The following is a 14,978-nucleotide window of genomic DNA, read 5'->3' on the forward strand; positions in this document are numbered from 1 at the left end:
TCTGTTTTTTTCAACGGATAATCTTATTTTATTTTGTAAAATCTGTAACGTGAAAGTAGCAAGTACAAAACGTTTTAGTATCATACGACACCTAAAAAATGACAAACACATCAGAAGTGCAGCACGTTTAGAAAACAATAAAACAAATAATGTGCAACAATTGGTTACAAATCACAACTCAAAACTATCGAAATTCAATTCAGATTTATGTCAAACTATGCTATCTGCAAATATACCACTCTATAAACTAAAAAACACTCATTTTAAGAATTTTTTAGAAAATTATATGTAAAGAGATATACCTGACGAATCGACACTTCGAAAATATTATGTAAACGATTGTTACAACCAGACAATGGATAAATTAAGGGTCACTGTCCAGGATATAAAAATATGGGTGTCAATTGATGAGACTACCGACAGTAATGGAAGGTATGTAACTAATGTAATAATTGGTACACTAGAAATTGATTGTCCTGGAAAAATTATGTTGTTGACATCTGAGGTGTTGGAAAAAGTTAATCAAACATCAAAGTTAAATTTTATATAATTGTTGATATTATATTATGTTATCAAATGTTTCATCAACAGTCAGAGAGTAACAATCCTTGATAATTGGACTATTATACTATGTTGTTCTTGCTGAACTTCAGTGGTTGACGTTTTTTTCTGAGATGAATTCTAAGCAAAATAACCATTATCTTCTCGCAATCGAGTTATAGCATGTCTATGAGAGATTCATGCAAATATTTCTAAAAGTAATAACATTATATGTAGATATATTACAATATAATATGTTATATAAAATATATACTTGTCGTTTTGTTGGTATTCTTCCTTCAGCTACTAGTTTGGCTCTAGCTTGCCTTCTTTTCATTATTCTAAGATACTGTTTTGCATTAAAATTTGAGGTTTTTTCAAGTGGTTCTGATCTTAAACCTGTCTATATAAATTGTATAGAATCAGTTTTATTATTTAGTGCAGTTTTAAAATTAGTTATTTATTATTTAAATTTAACATGCACAAATATAATGTCATACCTTTAAAATATTTTGTTGAGGTACTGCTTGTCCTACAGTAGTAGAAATGACTGGTTGAGCAACTACTGTTGGAAAATCATTACATACTGTACTACCCAACTGTATTATATATCCATTTTTATTAATTACTAAAATTTTAATAAACATAAAAATATGTATGATGATTTACATAAAAATATTAAGTATAATCAAGGCAGGCTGAAACAAGCTAAGATTTAAGCATTTCTTGTTTAATTACTTTTAAGAAGTTCTATCTAACTATTTCAGTGTTATTTTTTTACATAATATAAACTAAACTTAAATAGTTGTTCTTTAATATAACTAAGTTATTTAATAAAGTATAATTCATTTAATTATTTTTTCTGGTTCAATTGAACAACAAATGTTTATGATATGTACAGCACGAGGTTTTATGTCTTGGGCAGTATACATTATTAACCGATCCAACTGAACAATAAGCACTAAACACATTTCCCGCATTATGACATGGCCATACAGGTAAAAGGTATGTTCATGCACAATTTCATAATTAAAAAAAATCTAATGTCAATGTGAGTACTAATTTAACTTTTGTTTAATATTATTTTATTTTCATTTTATTTTTTAATTTGACTGCGATAAAAAAAATGTTCTATGTCCATGTATGTGTTTATAATATAGCTGGATATTAAGTATTTTCAATAACAATTAAGAAAATATTTTTATAATAAAAAAAAAATAAGCAAAATTGAATTTAACTGTAAGTTTCTTTTTAGATAAGCAATTTATTAATTTAATATGTATAAGTTCAAGAATTAGAAACTGGAACTTTTCATTTGTGGTGGATTTACCTGTTAAGAAATTGGGAAAGTTATATAATATGTGCAATTGGTTTTTCTAACTGAAGTAAAAGCTATATAGTGATACATATCTCAACAATTAACACTAGTATATAAATATCTTTTAACTTAAATAATGATTTAAATTATTATTTCAATTGCACTATAATTTTATAAAAAGATTTAATCAGTCACATAATTATTGAACAATTTAAAAGTAAAAAAAAAATATCTTTACAAGAAACTATAAAGAATGTATCATATTTTTAAAAATTAACATTTTAAATTATTTATTTGTTTTAGTATTTGTCATTTTTAAATAATTAAATAATAACTATGAAATCGTAAGTTTTAAATTTATTCATGATATAAATATGTCTGCACTCGTTTTATTATTTGATAAGATCTAATATGCAATAGAATTATTGTTGATACATAAGTACCAACAAACATTTGTTTTATTAAAATTAAAGTTTATTTTGAACTACTTAAATTTACCAGGTTAAAAAATACCACCAATCCGCTTATATTTAACACATTACTAATTATTAGTTAATGATATCTAAATTTAAATTATTTATAGTTAATTGAAAAACAAACAATACCTAATCTGAAAATACCATAATGTAACTACAATTAATATTTCTTAGTAAAAAAAAAAAATATTAACTTTTTGCCAACTCAGAAATTCAGTTATTTAATTATTTTGAGACATGCATTATATACTTAATTGTCTGCTTAATGAAACATACAGGTTGGTTGTGGTTGTTGTGGCTGATCAATAACTTGAGCTATACCAACATTTATTGATGGTTGATAAATGAATGATTTCCCATTAGATAATTGAATCAACTTTGGTTGTGCTTGTGCTAACTATATTAATAATATAACTATGAATAATGTTCAAAATATTAAAAACAAACGGAAAGTACTTACTATGGGTAATCGCGAATTAGAATGAATAAGCAATTCTTGCTCGATGTCAATTGGTACTATTTTACGTCTTGTTGGTAAAACTTTTATTTGGTTATTGTACGTTATTGGTGTGTCTAATTGAATATTAAGCATACCATAATTATCATCTGTTTTGATTTTTCCCACTTTCACTGATTGAGGTATGAAATGGTTCAATTGAATATTAGACATATTATAATTATTTTCTGTTTTGACCTCTTCTACTTTCATTGATTGAGGTATGAAATAGTTCAATTGAATATTAGACATATCATGATTATCTTCTGGTTTGATTTCTTCCATTTTCACTGATTGAGGTATGAAATGGTTCAATTGAATATTAGACATATTATGATTATCTTCTGTTTTGATTTCTCCCACTTTCACTGATTGAGGTATGAAATAGTTCAATTGAATATTAGACATATCATGATTATCTTCTGGTTTGATTTCTTCCATTTTCACTGATTGAGGTATGAAATGGTTCAATTGAATATTAGACATATTATGATTATCTTCTGTTTTGATTTCTTCCACTTTCACTGATTGAATCATGAAATGGTTCAATTGAATATTAGGCATATTATAATTATTTTCTGTTTTGACCTCTTCTACTTTCATTGATTGAGGTATGAAATGGTCCTATAAGAAGTACCAAACAGTGAAAATATAATTTTAATTGAAAAATTTTGCTATAGTATAAGAACAAAATTGTAACAATAACTGCAGTTACTAAAAGTGTAAACTGTAATTAAATAAAATGTGAAGTTTTATGTTAAGAACTATAGAATTGGACGCCATTTACAGCGATTTAGAGAATTAAATACACCTAGAATATTTAATTTCACTTTTTACGTTAAACACTAGTTTATTAGTGTTATAATAACAATTTTTTTCTGTCATTAGTCATTACTCATTACTCATGATAAACGAGCATTAATGTCATCGGTAATCATGACGATGAAATGAACAACCCAGTGTACAGACTTCTTGTCGTCACACCATAGACCATAAATCGTATAATATAGTCCGTTTTTTAGTAACTAAGATTTTAGTATTACATCTATATAGCATGAGTACCTCGTGACTCGCACTATTGTTGGTAGCTGACGATACAGCCTAATGCTGTTAACAAATTTAAAAATAAACTTACCATTGATAATATTCGGATTAATTGTTTTCGATAATTATTGACTGGTCCAAATTCCAGTGCACATAACAAATTACAAGCAATTAATAATGACTAATGAAAAATACGAATCATGACTCGATAAACTAACAGCGACTGATGACAGGAGGACGATGTAAATGTTGTGATAGGTACCGTAAATCACCAATCGCTTTACTCCAATTGTTATCAATTACGGCTAGCCACGGCTGTTAAGAGGGCGTAACACCAGCATTATTGTTATCTCTGTCGTACACGTGTATAATATTATAGCAAATCTACGGTATCTGGTTCACAAAATTTAGTGGTAAGAACTTTAACCTTGTTTGTTTATAGATTTTTTTTTACAACAATTCGATTTTTTATTGAGTTTTGCGTATATAAAGTATTGCAGTTTAAAAATGCTCATAATACGCTTAAAAACTGTATTATTGTAAAAAAATCTTCATACAAACTAGGATTAAGTTCTTATCACTAAGTTCTACGATAGGTCGATTTACTCGATATTTAAAGCTAACGCCGTAAACTGCTAAGCGTAGTTTTCCATGTCACACACTTGTTAGACGGAGATAACAAATACGGATGTAGTGGCCTCTTTTTAAGAGGGCGTCACACTCACATGTGTTGTCTCCGTCTTACAAGTACGTAATATAGCAAATATACACTCAGCAGATCACATTTAACTCCGTTATTTTAAAAATTAGATAAAAATTGGCATATTATGAAACTTGGATCTAGGACAATTGGTCCCCGCAAAAAAATGTCGTATGCGGACAATTGGTCCCCGTCATAATTTTATACTTGAACAACTAGTCCCCGGCGTAAAAGTAAAAAGTTAAATTTAAAATTTATGTAAAATTTATGTAAATCTCGAAAGCCTAAACAAATAATTTAAAAGATCGTTTTTTGAAAAGTTATTATCAAAACTATTGCAAATGGAAATAATGTTTTTTTCTTTTTCGCTTACAGGTTTCGACGATTTCTATTATTTATTATTATGTTAATTTTTATTTATTTTTTAAACAAATAACTATTATCTATTATATTTTAAAAGTATTATATTATTGAAAAAACATTTTTAAGAACGTTTATTGATTGGTAAAAAAATACTTTGTATTTACCATTTTACTTTTACGCCGGGGACTAATATTGTCCGAGTATAAAATTATGACGGGGACCAATTGTCCGCGTACGACATTTTTTTGCGGGGACCAAATGTCCGCATACCATGAAACTTGATGGTAAGAACATGTACGTAACCGGGGGTAAACGTAACATTATACACTTTTTAACATTTTTAAGAAATTGTTGTACAGATTTTTGATTTTTAACGTTGCCATACGATAGAGGAACTTGTTCGCTACTCAACTATATTATTAAAACTGCTTAAATATCAACTTTAGTAATAAATATTTTTAATTTAAAAAAAAAATCCCCGACCCCGGGGTTAAATGTAACACACCTGTAGGCCAAACACTCACCGTCGACCCAGAGGTAAGTCGACCGGTTCGGCTACACTCAAATAAAATAATAAAATATAATAAAAAATACATATATAACGCGGTCACCTACTCACACTCATATACGTGCACTAGGCACCGCAAACACAAACCCAAAGGGGACAGGGTACTCCTTATACTCGAAAATATTATAATGAATAAGAAATGTAAAATATAAATAAAAACAATGAATAATATGTAAAATGACGGGCCCAACAGCACCGCCGTACTATTGCAATAAATAATATAATAAAGTGTATCACAATAATACTTGGGCGCCCACTAACACATATAACAAAAATATATGTATATAAATTCAACGCCGTAACGGCAATAATACAAATTAATAATAATAACAATGTTTACATACACGGCTGCCGGCTGGTATCACCGTCGTATTCGCCGCCGATCCGGGTAGTGTTGATAATAGGATAATTGATAACTAATATTTCGCGCACTGTTGTCGCTGTAGATAAACGAAACGTGCGACGTGGCAACTTATGGACGCACGAACGGGGGTTACGCAACAGCGCGGCTTACCGGTCCATAAGTGCAGTGTGCACACAATTACGTCGATAATGGACAACGGTTTTCTACAGCGAACAAACATACAAAAACGGCACACGGTGCTTACGGCGGACGAACAGCTCGCAGCACTAGCGCAGACGTTCAAATTTACGTTCGAAATCCAATAAATATAATTCACGGCGATCACGCACACAAAATCAATATAAAAAAAACAACCGATCGCACGGCGGACGAGCGCGTATCCGGCCGGATGGTTAACGCCGCCACAAGCACTGAGGACATCCGACATTGACGTGCGGCAATGACCAGGCGCGATAGAGTCGGGGGACCGGGGGTATCAGTGAATTCGCAAAACAAATGTTATGCAACGAACCAACGACCGACGGCGATATCTGATATAGATAATATAATATTAATAATTGGCCGCGGTATCGTTGCACATAATATGTACGACACACCCTAGGGTTAAATGGTAACACATATCTTAATTCTGTTTTTCAATAATATTAATATAATTATATATGTTCTTGGAACAGAATTTTAAATTTTTTTTTCGTTCTAATTTTATATGTGTTTGAAGTTTGTAAAATTTTTCTTTTTTTAAAAAAATTATATAAAATCGGCAAATTTAGATATCGAAAATCTGTTCCAAAAATATTTAGTACAAATTCTCGTGATTATTTTGATACCAAAATCATGTTTCTACGATCAACGAGGCCTGAGTACTATTGGAAGTACGAAAGCATGTTTTTGGTAAAAAAATTACGAATTTGCCGTCGTCATGTGCTGCTAAAGCGATTACAGCGGCAGCGTTCTGAAATAGTACTTCTTCCACCACCCCGCTTGCATAAGCAGCCGTACCGCACCATAAGTCAAAACTGGTTATTTATCGCAGCCGCGCACTGGTTATAAATAGCAAAATACGTCAATACGAAAATAATAATTTTGTCAATAAATAATATTATTTTATTTTTCGATGTTATAATTCGTAATTGTATTATTATCGTATTTTACGCAAAATGGAACTACGACATAATACTATATCGTAAAATTGTCACGAATCAGCTAGAAAACGTACGATTTAAACAATCTTTTTTTTCAATTACAGACAATTGTTCTATAAAATTAGCGTATTGATATTCAAGACGAAATTTTCTAAATTTAAATTAGTATAACTGTATAAGTAAAAAAAGGTAGGCAAGTGGGTGTCGATCTGCTTTACAGTAGGTTACAAGTGAGTCACTATATACTTACTGGATTATTGTGTTAAATTTGAATTCAATGATATAATATCATTGTATAAGAAAAATGAATCTTATCGAAGACGGAGAGTCAGCCTTGATATATTATAATATATATTTTTAACTACAAAATAATTTAAATTTGACAAATTATTTGATTAACAAAACACGATAAAGCCAAACTGATAACAGGATAAGATGGCAAAACTTATCACATTAATTCGTTCAGTGTCAAGTGTCAACATCATTTTCACAATTTTACACTATACATGGTACAAAAAATAAACAAAGTTGTCCTCTAGTATCTATTTTAATGGTAGATCGTTCTAAAGATTCATATAGTGAAGTTCTGAAAGCGTTAAAATCTTTAGTTTCAAATTTAACGCCCCAACGAATTATGGTTGATTTTGAAATGGCCTTCATATCAGCTTATAAAGCTGAATTTCCTACAACAGAAATTAAAGGTTGTTTTTTCCATTTTCAACAATGTTTATGGCGGAAAATTCAAAGTTGTGGATTACAAAAAATGTATGGTGATGACGTTGAGTTTTTTCTATTCAAATACGATCGTTGAGTGCTTTGGCGTTTATTCCAATAATTAATGTTATTCAGACTTTTGAAGTACTTATAGATTCAACTTATTTTTTGGAAAATGAAGAACTATTATCTCCAATAATTTATTTTTTTTTAAGATACGTGTAAGTACGTGTAAGATAAGTACTGGGTGACCAAATCGTTACAATCGGAAACGCTCACCACAGTTTGATTTTTGCTTGTGGAACTGTTATGATTCAGTACTTAAACATCAACTACAGACCAATAACGCGGTCGAAGATTGGCATCATGCGTTTAACAGTGGACTTGCAGCAAATCATGTTACAATTTGGAGATTTATATATTTTCATAAACAAGAACAGTCCCTACAAGAGGTATTTTTATATAATATTTATGTATTTAATAATATATAACTAAATAATCTCATGTTTAGGTCAAAATGGAACAATCTTTGTCGGGTGAACCAAGTCTGAAAAAAAGAAAAAAGTACAATGATAACGATGAACAACTATTTAAAATGGTAAGTCAATACAACGAAATGACATCTCTGAAATATTTAAGGGGAATTGCCCACAATCTTACATTTTAACATATCTTGATTTGATTTTTTATTCATTTATTTATTTTTTTTAAATTTTTATTACATTAGTTACCTACTCAATTTATTTAATTTTGTTTAATTTTATTACATCACCGAATCGACCACAACCTTAAATTATAATTTGACATATATTATTAAATTGTAATATTAATTTTGTGATAAGTTTTTATTTTCTGTTTTTGAGGCAAATATTATTGTATACTTACATGTAAAAATCACTGTATTATATAGTCGATTTTATTATAATAAATAATTTATTGTGTACTTGTAATAAATAATAATAATAACATATTACTTTAAAAATAACATATTATGATTACAATAACATATTTTTAAATATTAAAACATTTTCATGGGAGATATTTGCATTAAAGATATTTTTAACACTAGATATTTTGTATTATTTTTGACTAGAGATATTTTGACCTGGAACCAAATAGTATAATACACTGAAATATTTTTCTGTTTTTGGTTTAACGTAAAATAACTGCTAGGTAATGAACTTATTTTTTTTTCAGACCTAATTAAATGTATTTAAGAGTACCCATAATCTTTCTATTCGTTGAACTATATCACATTTTGATTTAAATAAAAAAATAACAATTATATTATAAATTATTACACCGCTGAAGAAGGTCCTTAAAGAAGTTACTGTCAACCATTTATTTTGGACGGTTGAAATTTCAGATAATACTATTTATCATTGTTATTGTCCGTTTTACATATCTATTATTATAGATAGATTTTTAAATAAATGTATTTAAGAATTTAAAAAATAAAAACAATTTATAATATTGTTCATTTATTTTTGATTTATTTCAAACTTTTCATACTTATGTCCTTTTACTTTAGCATAATATAGAGAATACAATCATTACACATTATCATATTAATGATTTTGATTGACTCAATTTTTATTATATTAGCATAGTAACATACATCAATACATCATAATATCTAAGAGGTATAGGTATGAGAATAGTGAGTGTAATGTACTAGTGTGTATTTGATAATTTACCCATTAATTAATTTTTTTTTAGTGGTCTCCAATTGGTAGTTGCAACCCAGCCCCCTGAGGCTTAGATCCAGCACTGGGCATATCGTAAGCCATAAGTCATAACTGTTAAGAGGACTCAGTAACCGCATGTGTTGTCTCCATCTAGTTCGTCTTACAAGTGTGCAACATAGCAAATTTACGTTCAGCAGATCACGTTTAGCTCCGTTAATTTAAAAATTAGAGTGAATTGACCTAATATGAAACTTAACTGTAAGAACATTATCTATATTTGTATGTTGGTTTTTTACGATTGTACAGTTTTTAAGTGAGTTATGATAAGAGTTAATTAACGCTAAATTATATACGAATAACTTGCTAAAAAATTAAGCTAGGGAGACCGGGTGCAAATGTAACATGGATCAATTGTAACACGCTGAATATTTTCCTCTATTATATATTTTTATTCTACTGTTTGAGCAATCAAAATAAAAAAATCGTGTTCGATAAAAAAATTTAATGGTTGTAAAAAAAGTATTCATTCAAGGAATGGTTTTATTCAACCCGGTTAATGTATATTGTTTTTATTATTTTAATTTTAATTTTATGAAGTATTCAAGTTGTTGTCAAACATGTTAATATATATATTTACATTTTTTACAAATGTATAAAATATTATAGCTAAGTTAATGAAAAATTTCATTGAAGTATACTATACACGTGTTAACGAAATATTCAAGTATTATTAAAATATGTATTGAAAGGATTTTTTCATTTGTATCTAATAAATGTTTTCACTTATTTTTTTTTTTTTTTGTCATTCCTAAATAAACTAGATGCATATTATCAATGTATATTGATATATGTGTTGAATAAATGTATTTATTATTTGGTTTAATTTTTTAGATAATGATGGATTTGTTATATCTGCAATAAATAAACAAAATGAATCATCTGTTGTTGAATCAGTCTTCACAAATTTAGAGCCTGTACTGATATCCACATATGATGGTGGCTATGGTGATTTAAGCTGTAATTTGGATTCAACGCCCATTACATTTTATCCTGCTTCAACTTCAAAATCTAACCTTAACATACAAGTGATTTACAAAAAAAAGTAAAAACTATTACTAATACAAAATTGTTGTGGTTTTTAAACTAACACATAATAATCAATTAGTTAATTAAAATCAAATTAAACTTTATGGATAGTAAATGTTAAATATTAATACATTTTATCCAAATTTTTTTTTCAAGGAAATATGTTTATTATTGTTATGTTTAGCAGGTACAAGATAGTTATGAAGAACTAAATTTTTCAAATTTAGCAAATTTTGTGCTAACTGAAAATCATTCGGCTGAACCGTTACCAAGTACATCTGTTGGTAAAATAAATTAGTTTTTAATACATTAACTGAGGTACCACATAATATAATATCTATAATCTATATAAATATTATCAAATATATATTTATCATAATATTACTATATCTATATTTATTTATACATTTATAGAGAAAGTTTATCAAATTAATGTATAGGTAATAGGTATACAGTATACTTATAGTGATCATTTTGCAATCAACTTATTTTATTAGTATAAAACCATTTTATTATTTAAATTTATAAATAATATAGTTGTTTTTATATTAGAAGGAATTCAAACTATTTTAATAAAAATACACTCTGAATTACTTGCCAATTACATGATGAGTGAACAATTGTGGAATCAAATGAACAGCTTAAAAAATGAATTTGCCAATATTAAGCACCAGATGGTACCAGGCTTAAAATTTTCAAATAATTCCAATGACAGAATTTTTAAACCAATTTCCTTATCATACAGAACAAAGTGTTTTAGCTTGTGAAAAATTATTACAAGCAGACAATAATATCAAAGAAAAATTTGTATGTTATTTATACACTAAAACAATTAATTTTTATGTACAATTTTGAATTTATTCAAGACAATTTTTGTTTAATAGAAACATTTTCTTCACTTGGTTGGTGGTGTGGATGTCAAATGCCATATTCGAAGAATTCTAAATAAACTATTTAGTAACAAATTTGCGATTAATTGTTCATGGACTGGTAGAGCATTTGAAAAAAATATGTCTAAGTTTAAAATTAAAAATTTACAAATAATTGCAGTGATGAAATGTGTGTGATATATTTGATTTATAGAAACTATATAATTTGGTTTTAAAATTAATAAATATGTTTGTATAAGGTGTTATTAAAAATGATCACCAGCTATATTCAGAATCTAGCTTTGAAAATGATGTCCAATGATGGTTTAGAATTGGAAAAACAAGATTTGACAGAGAAAAGTAATCTTTTTTTGTGAGGGGATATAAATTATTAGCTTATTAATTTTTAAAATAGGTTTTTATATACAATATTTTAACTGAGACTTTTATGTTTTGGTAAAATGAATAATAAAGCATGTTTTGTGTTATTTATTAATAAGGAGATTAAATGACTCTTTGTTAAAAACTCTTAAGGGGATACTTAAGAATCATAGCTGAATATCTTATGTATTACTATTATTTTTTTATTTAGTATTTTTGTTTTATTAATTTTTGTACTATAGTTATTTTTTTCTAGTTATTAGAATCTCCAAAACAATGTAAGAGAATTAAAAATATTAGATCTATCTTTAATCGTCAATTTAAGAGACGAATTAAAGCTCAAATAGAAGTAAGTAGCATTATATTCAATCTTGAGTGTTAATGTTTTGTTAACTAATAACAATTTGTTTGTAGGCCATATCCAATTCATCACAAAAATGTACAGTTATTAGTACAAGTAGTACAATAACAATAACAAAATGACTGCAACAATAACAACAACAACACCAGCCAACATTTTAGTAGTAATTGATTCATCAATTGTTCAATGTTCTTCAACATTATTAAACAATTCTCTTGTACATTCAATTGTTGAAGGTCAAACTTCTGATTATTAGTATTTCTGATAAACTAAGGTCTTGGGTCGATCGATATAATGTTTCTCATAATTGTTGTAATTCTCTCCTTAAAATAATGAAAAGTGAAGGTTTAAAAGTTCCTAATGATATAAGAACTTTGATGAAAACCCCCAAAACCCATAATATTATAAATATAACTAATGGTTCATACATTCATTTGGGAATAGAAAATATGCTATTACCTATTCTTAAAAAATATCCACATCATGTTATAAAGATAGGCATTAATATCGATGGGCTACCTATTTCTAGAAGCTCTAAATCACAACTGTGGCCAATACTGATTTTTGTTTTAAATTTTAAAGAGCTCATTAATAATGTTGTAACTCTAGGAATATATCATGGAGATAAAAAGCCTAATTCTGTTGAAGAATTTATGAATCCATTTGTTCTAGACCTCTTAAATATTATAAATTCTGGTTTGAATGTTAATGGAACTCTTATGAAACTAGAAATAAGTAACATTGTTTATGATTCTCCAGCTAAAAGTTTCCTTTTGAATGTGAAGTCACACAATGCATATTTTGGGTGCACATCATGTCTAGAAGAAGGTACATATGTAAGTCATAGAGTGGTATTTCTTGGAGTAGAGTCTGCTTTAAGAACTGACTATTCTTTTCGAAATAGACTTAATGAAGATTACCACAAAGGACCTAGTCCATTGGAGTTATTGCCAATTGATATAGTAGATACTGTGTGTCTTGATTATATGCACAATGTATGTTTGGGTGTAACAAAAAGATTAATTGAATTGTGGGTAAAAGGTAAAAAAGACATTAGAATGATTGATATTAATATTCAAGAAGTGAATAATTCAATATTAAAAATAAGAGATTATGTACCTTCTGAATTTTGTCGTCTACCCCGCCCACTTACTGATATTGAATTCTGGAAAGCTATAGAATTAAGATTTTTTTATTATATTCTGGTCCTATTGTTTTGAAAGGCAAACTTAAAAAAGCCTAATATTATCATTATTTATTACTAGTTTTTGCCATTAGGATTTTATTATGCACTGAAACTTGTTATACATTAAATGATAATGCAGAATTTCTATTAAAAAAATTTGTTAAGGAATATTCTATGTTGTATGGTGAACATTATATATCATAGAATGTACACAGTTTAATCCATCTTCCTAAGTTTGTAGAAACTCATGGGCCGTTGAATAATTTTAGTTGTTTTCGGTATGAAAATTATTTGCAAAAAATAAAAAATAGTTTAAAATCAACTAAATATACTCTTCAAGAAACTCATAACAGATTAATAGGAAAACAAAAGTTAGAGTTATCCCAGCAATATGAGACTTCTAAAATGTACACCACGTTCAATGAAACAGAGCATAATATAAATTCCCCATTTTATTGTATAAATAATAAACTCTTTGAAAAATAATTTTTAATTATATCAGATTAACTGTAGATATATCTAAAGAAAGAAAAATAAATATTTGTTATTAAAGGATAACTCTTTAGTTTTTGTTCATAAAATTATTGAAAAAAAATTTAAATCAGAACATACATTTACTTGTAAGAAAGTTTTTACATTTTTAAGAGTTTATTGCAAAACCATTTTCATCCATAGATGTAGGCATTTATATAATAAATATAAATAATCTATCTAATTATTACTTAATTAATATTTCAGATGTTAAATATAAAATGTTCTGTGTCCAATTGTGTGGTAATTCATCAATTGTTGTTACATTGTGCCACAATGCACAATTTTAATAAATTACTTTATATTTAGGTATGTATATTTTTATATTGTTTTATTAAATTGATTACAATAAACAAAGATTTTTCAATAAAAATTGCTTTATAAGTACTTACCTAATATATCTAATATAAATATTAATTTATAGTAAGTATGGGTGTCTTTGAATGATGATTTATTCTGGAGCAGGTACCAAAAATATATTTACAAAAGTGCTTAAAAGATTTGGGTAATTAAGTATTTCCAATTATTGTAATAGACAATAGTATATATTCTTGCGTGAAATTATATTTATTTATGAATATATATCATAGGGAGGCTGGGGAAGAGAGATCCTAACACCGAATGCACATTTAAAGTTACGAGGAAACATAACGAGAACATATTATTTAAAACCATTATTTGACAATACCTAAAAACGTCCCAGGAATAGATTTTAGAAAAACATTACTGTAATGTTTCTAAAACACTATTCACGTAATATATATCAGATAACAGTTACATAATGTTTTATTCAATATTACAAGTAACACGGCATAAGGCGTTTCTGTGGTGTTTTTGGAACTTCTATGTAAGTTTCATAGGAACGTTTCAATGTTTTTTGGGAACATATTTTTTATATAATTGGAACATTATTTTGCGGGTAACGCACAGCACCGTTGAGCGTTACACACGCATAAGTGAACGGAAATAGAACACGACTGTAATTAATACATAAAACTGGGAGCGCGGTCGAGGTGGCTACGCTTTAACGTTACCTAACCTAACGCGTACAACGAGCCTGAGCGAAGTGCACATAATAAGTAAATTTGGCAATAAAATATGGCGATCACCAGTGGCGCACACTCATATATAAATAAGGGTAACACGTTCAA

General features: G+C 27.8%; 2 protein-coding genes and 1 long non-coding RNA gene across 4 annotated transcripts; 2 read left to right on the forward strand and 1 right to left on the reverse strand.

The window, feature by feature from the left end:
- Positions 1-433: 433 nt before the first annotated feature.
- Positions 434-6,326, reverse strand: LOC132926622 (uncharacterized). 2 transcript variants are annotated; one of them, XM_060990996.1, is made up of 6 exons: positions 5,850-6,326; positions 2,795-3,454; positions 2,611-2,731; positions 1,041-1,168; positions 815-943; positions 434-752 (listed from the first exon to the last, which is right to left on the reverse strand). In XM_060990996.1, the coding sequence occupies exons 2-6, from the start codon at positions 3,431-3,433 to the stop codon at positions 717-719; spliced, it is 1,053 nt and encodes a 350-aa protein (XP_060846979.1). In that variant the 5' UTR covers positions 3,434-3,454; positions 5,850-6,326; the 3' UTR covers positions 434-716. The 2 variants fall into 2 exon arrangements, with proteins under 2 accessions (XP_060846979.1, XP_060846978.1); XM_060990995.1 differs by lacking the exon at positions 5,850-6,326 and adding an exon at positions 3,966-4,071.
- Positions 6,327-7,489: 1,163 nt separating this feature from the next.
- LOC132926818 (uncharacterized) lies at positions 7,490-10,108 on the forward strand. Its single transcript, XR_009661538.1, has 4 exons — positions 7,490-7,869; positions 7,941-8,177; positions 8,237-8,323; positions 9,445-10,108. It is a non-coding gene; the product is annotated as an uncharacterized LOC132926818 (long non-coding RNA).
- Positions 10,109-12,322: 2,214 nt separating this feature from the next.
- On the forward strand, positions 12,323-13,738 carry LOC132924808 (uncharacterized; the record flags this gene model as incomplete). The annotated part of the gene is made up of 1 exon (XM_060989252.1): positions 12,323-13,738. A coding segment is annotated over one exon (1,008 nt), but the record flags the coding sequence as incomplete, so codon positions are not given.
- Between the last annotated feature and the right edge of the window lie 1,240 nt (positions 13,739-14,978).

The sequence above is a fragment of the Rhopalosiphum padi genome, chromosome 3 (assembly GCF_020882245.1).
Source record: "Rhopalosiphum padi isolate XX-2018 chromosome 3, ASM2088224v1, whole genome shotgun sequence".
NCBI classification, from domain to species: domain Eukaryota; kingdom Metazoa; phylum Arthropoda; class Insecta; order Hemiptera; family Aphididae; genus Rhopalosiphum; species Rhopalosiphum padi.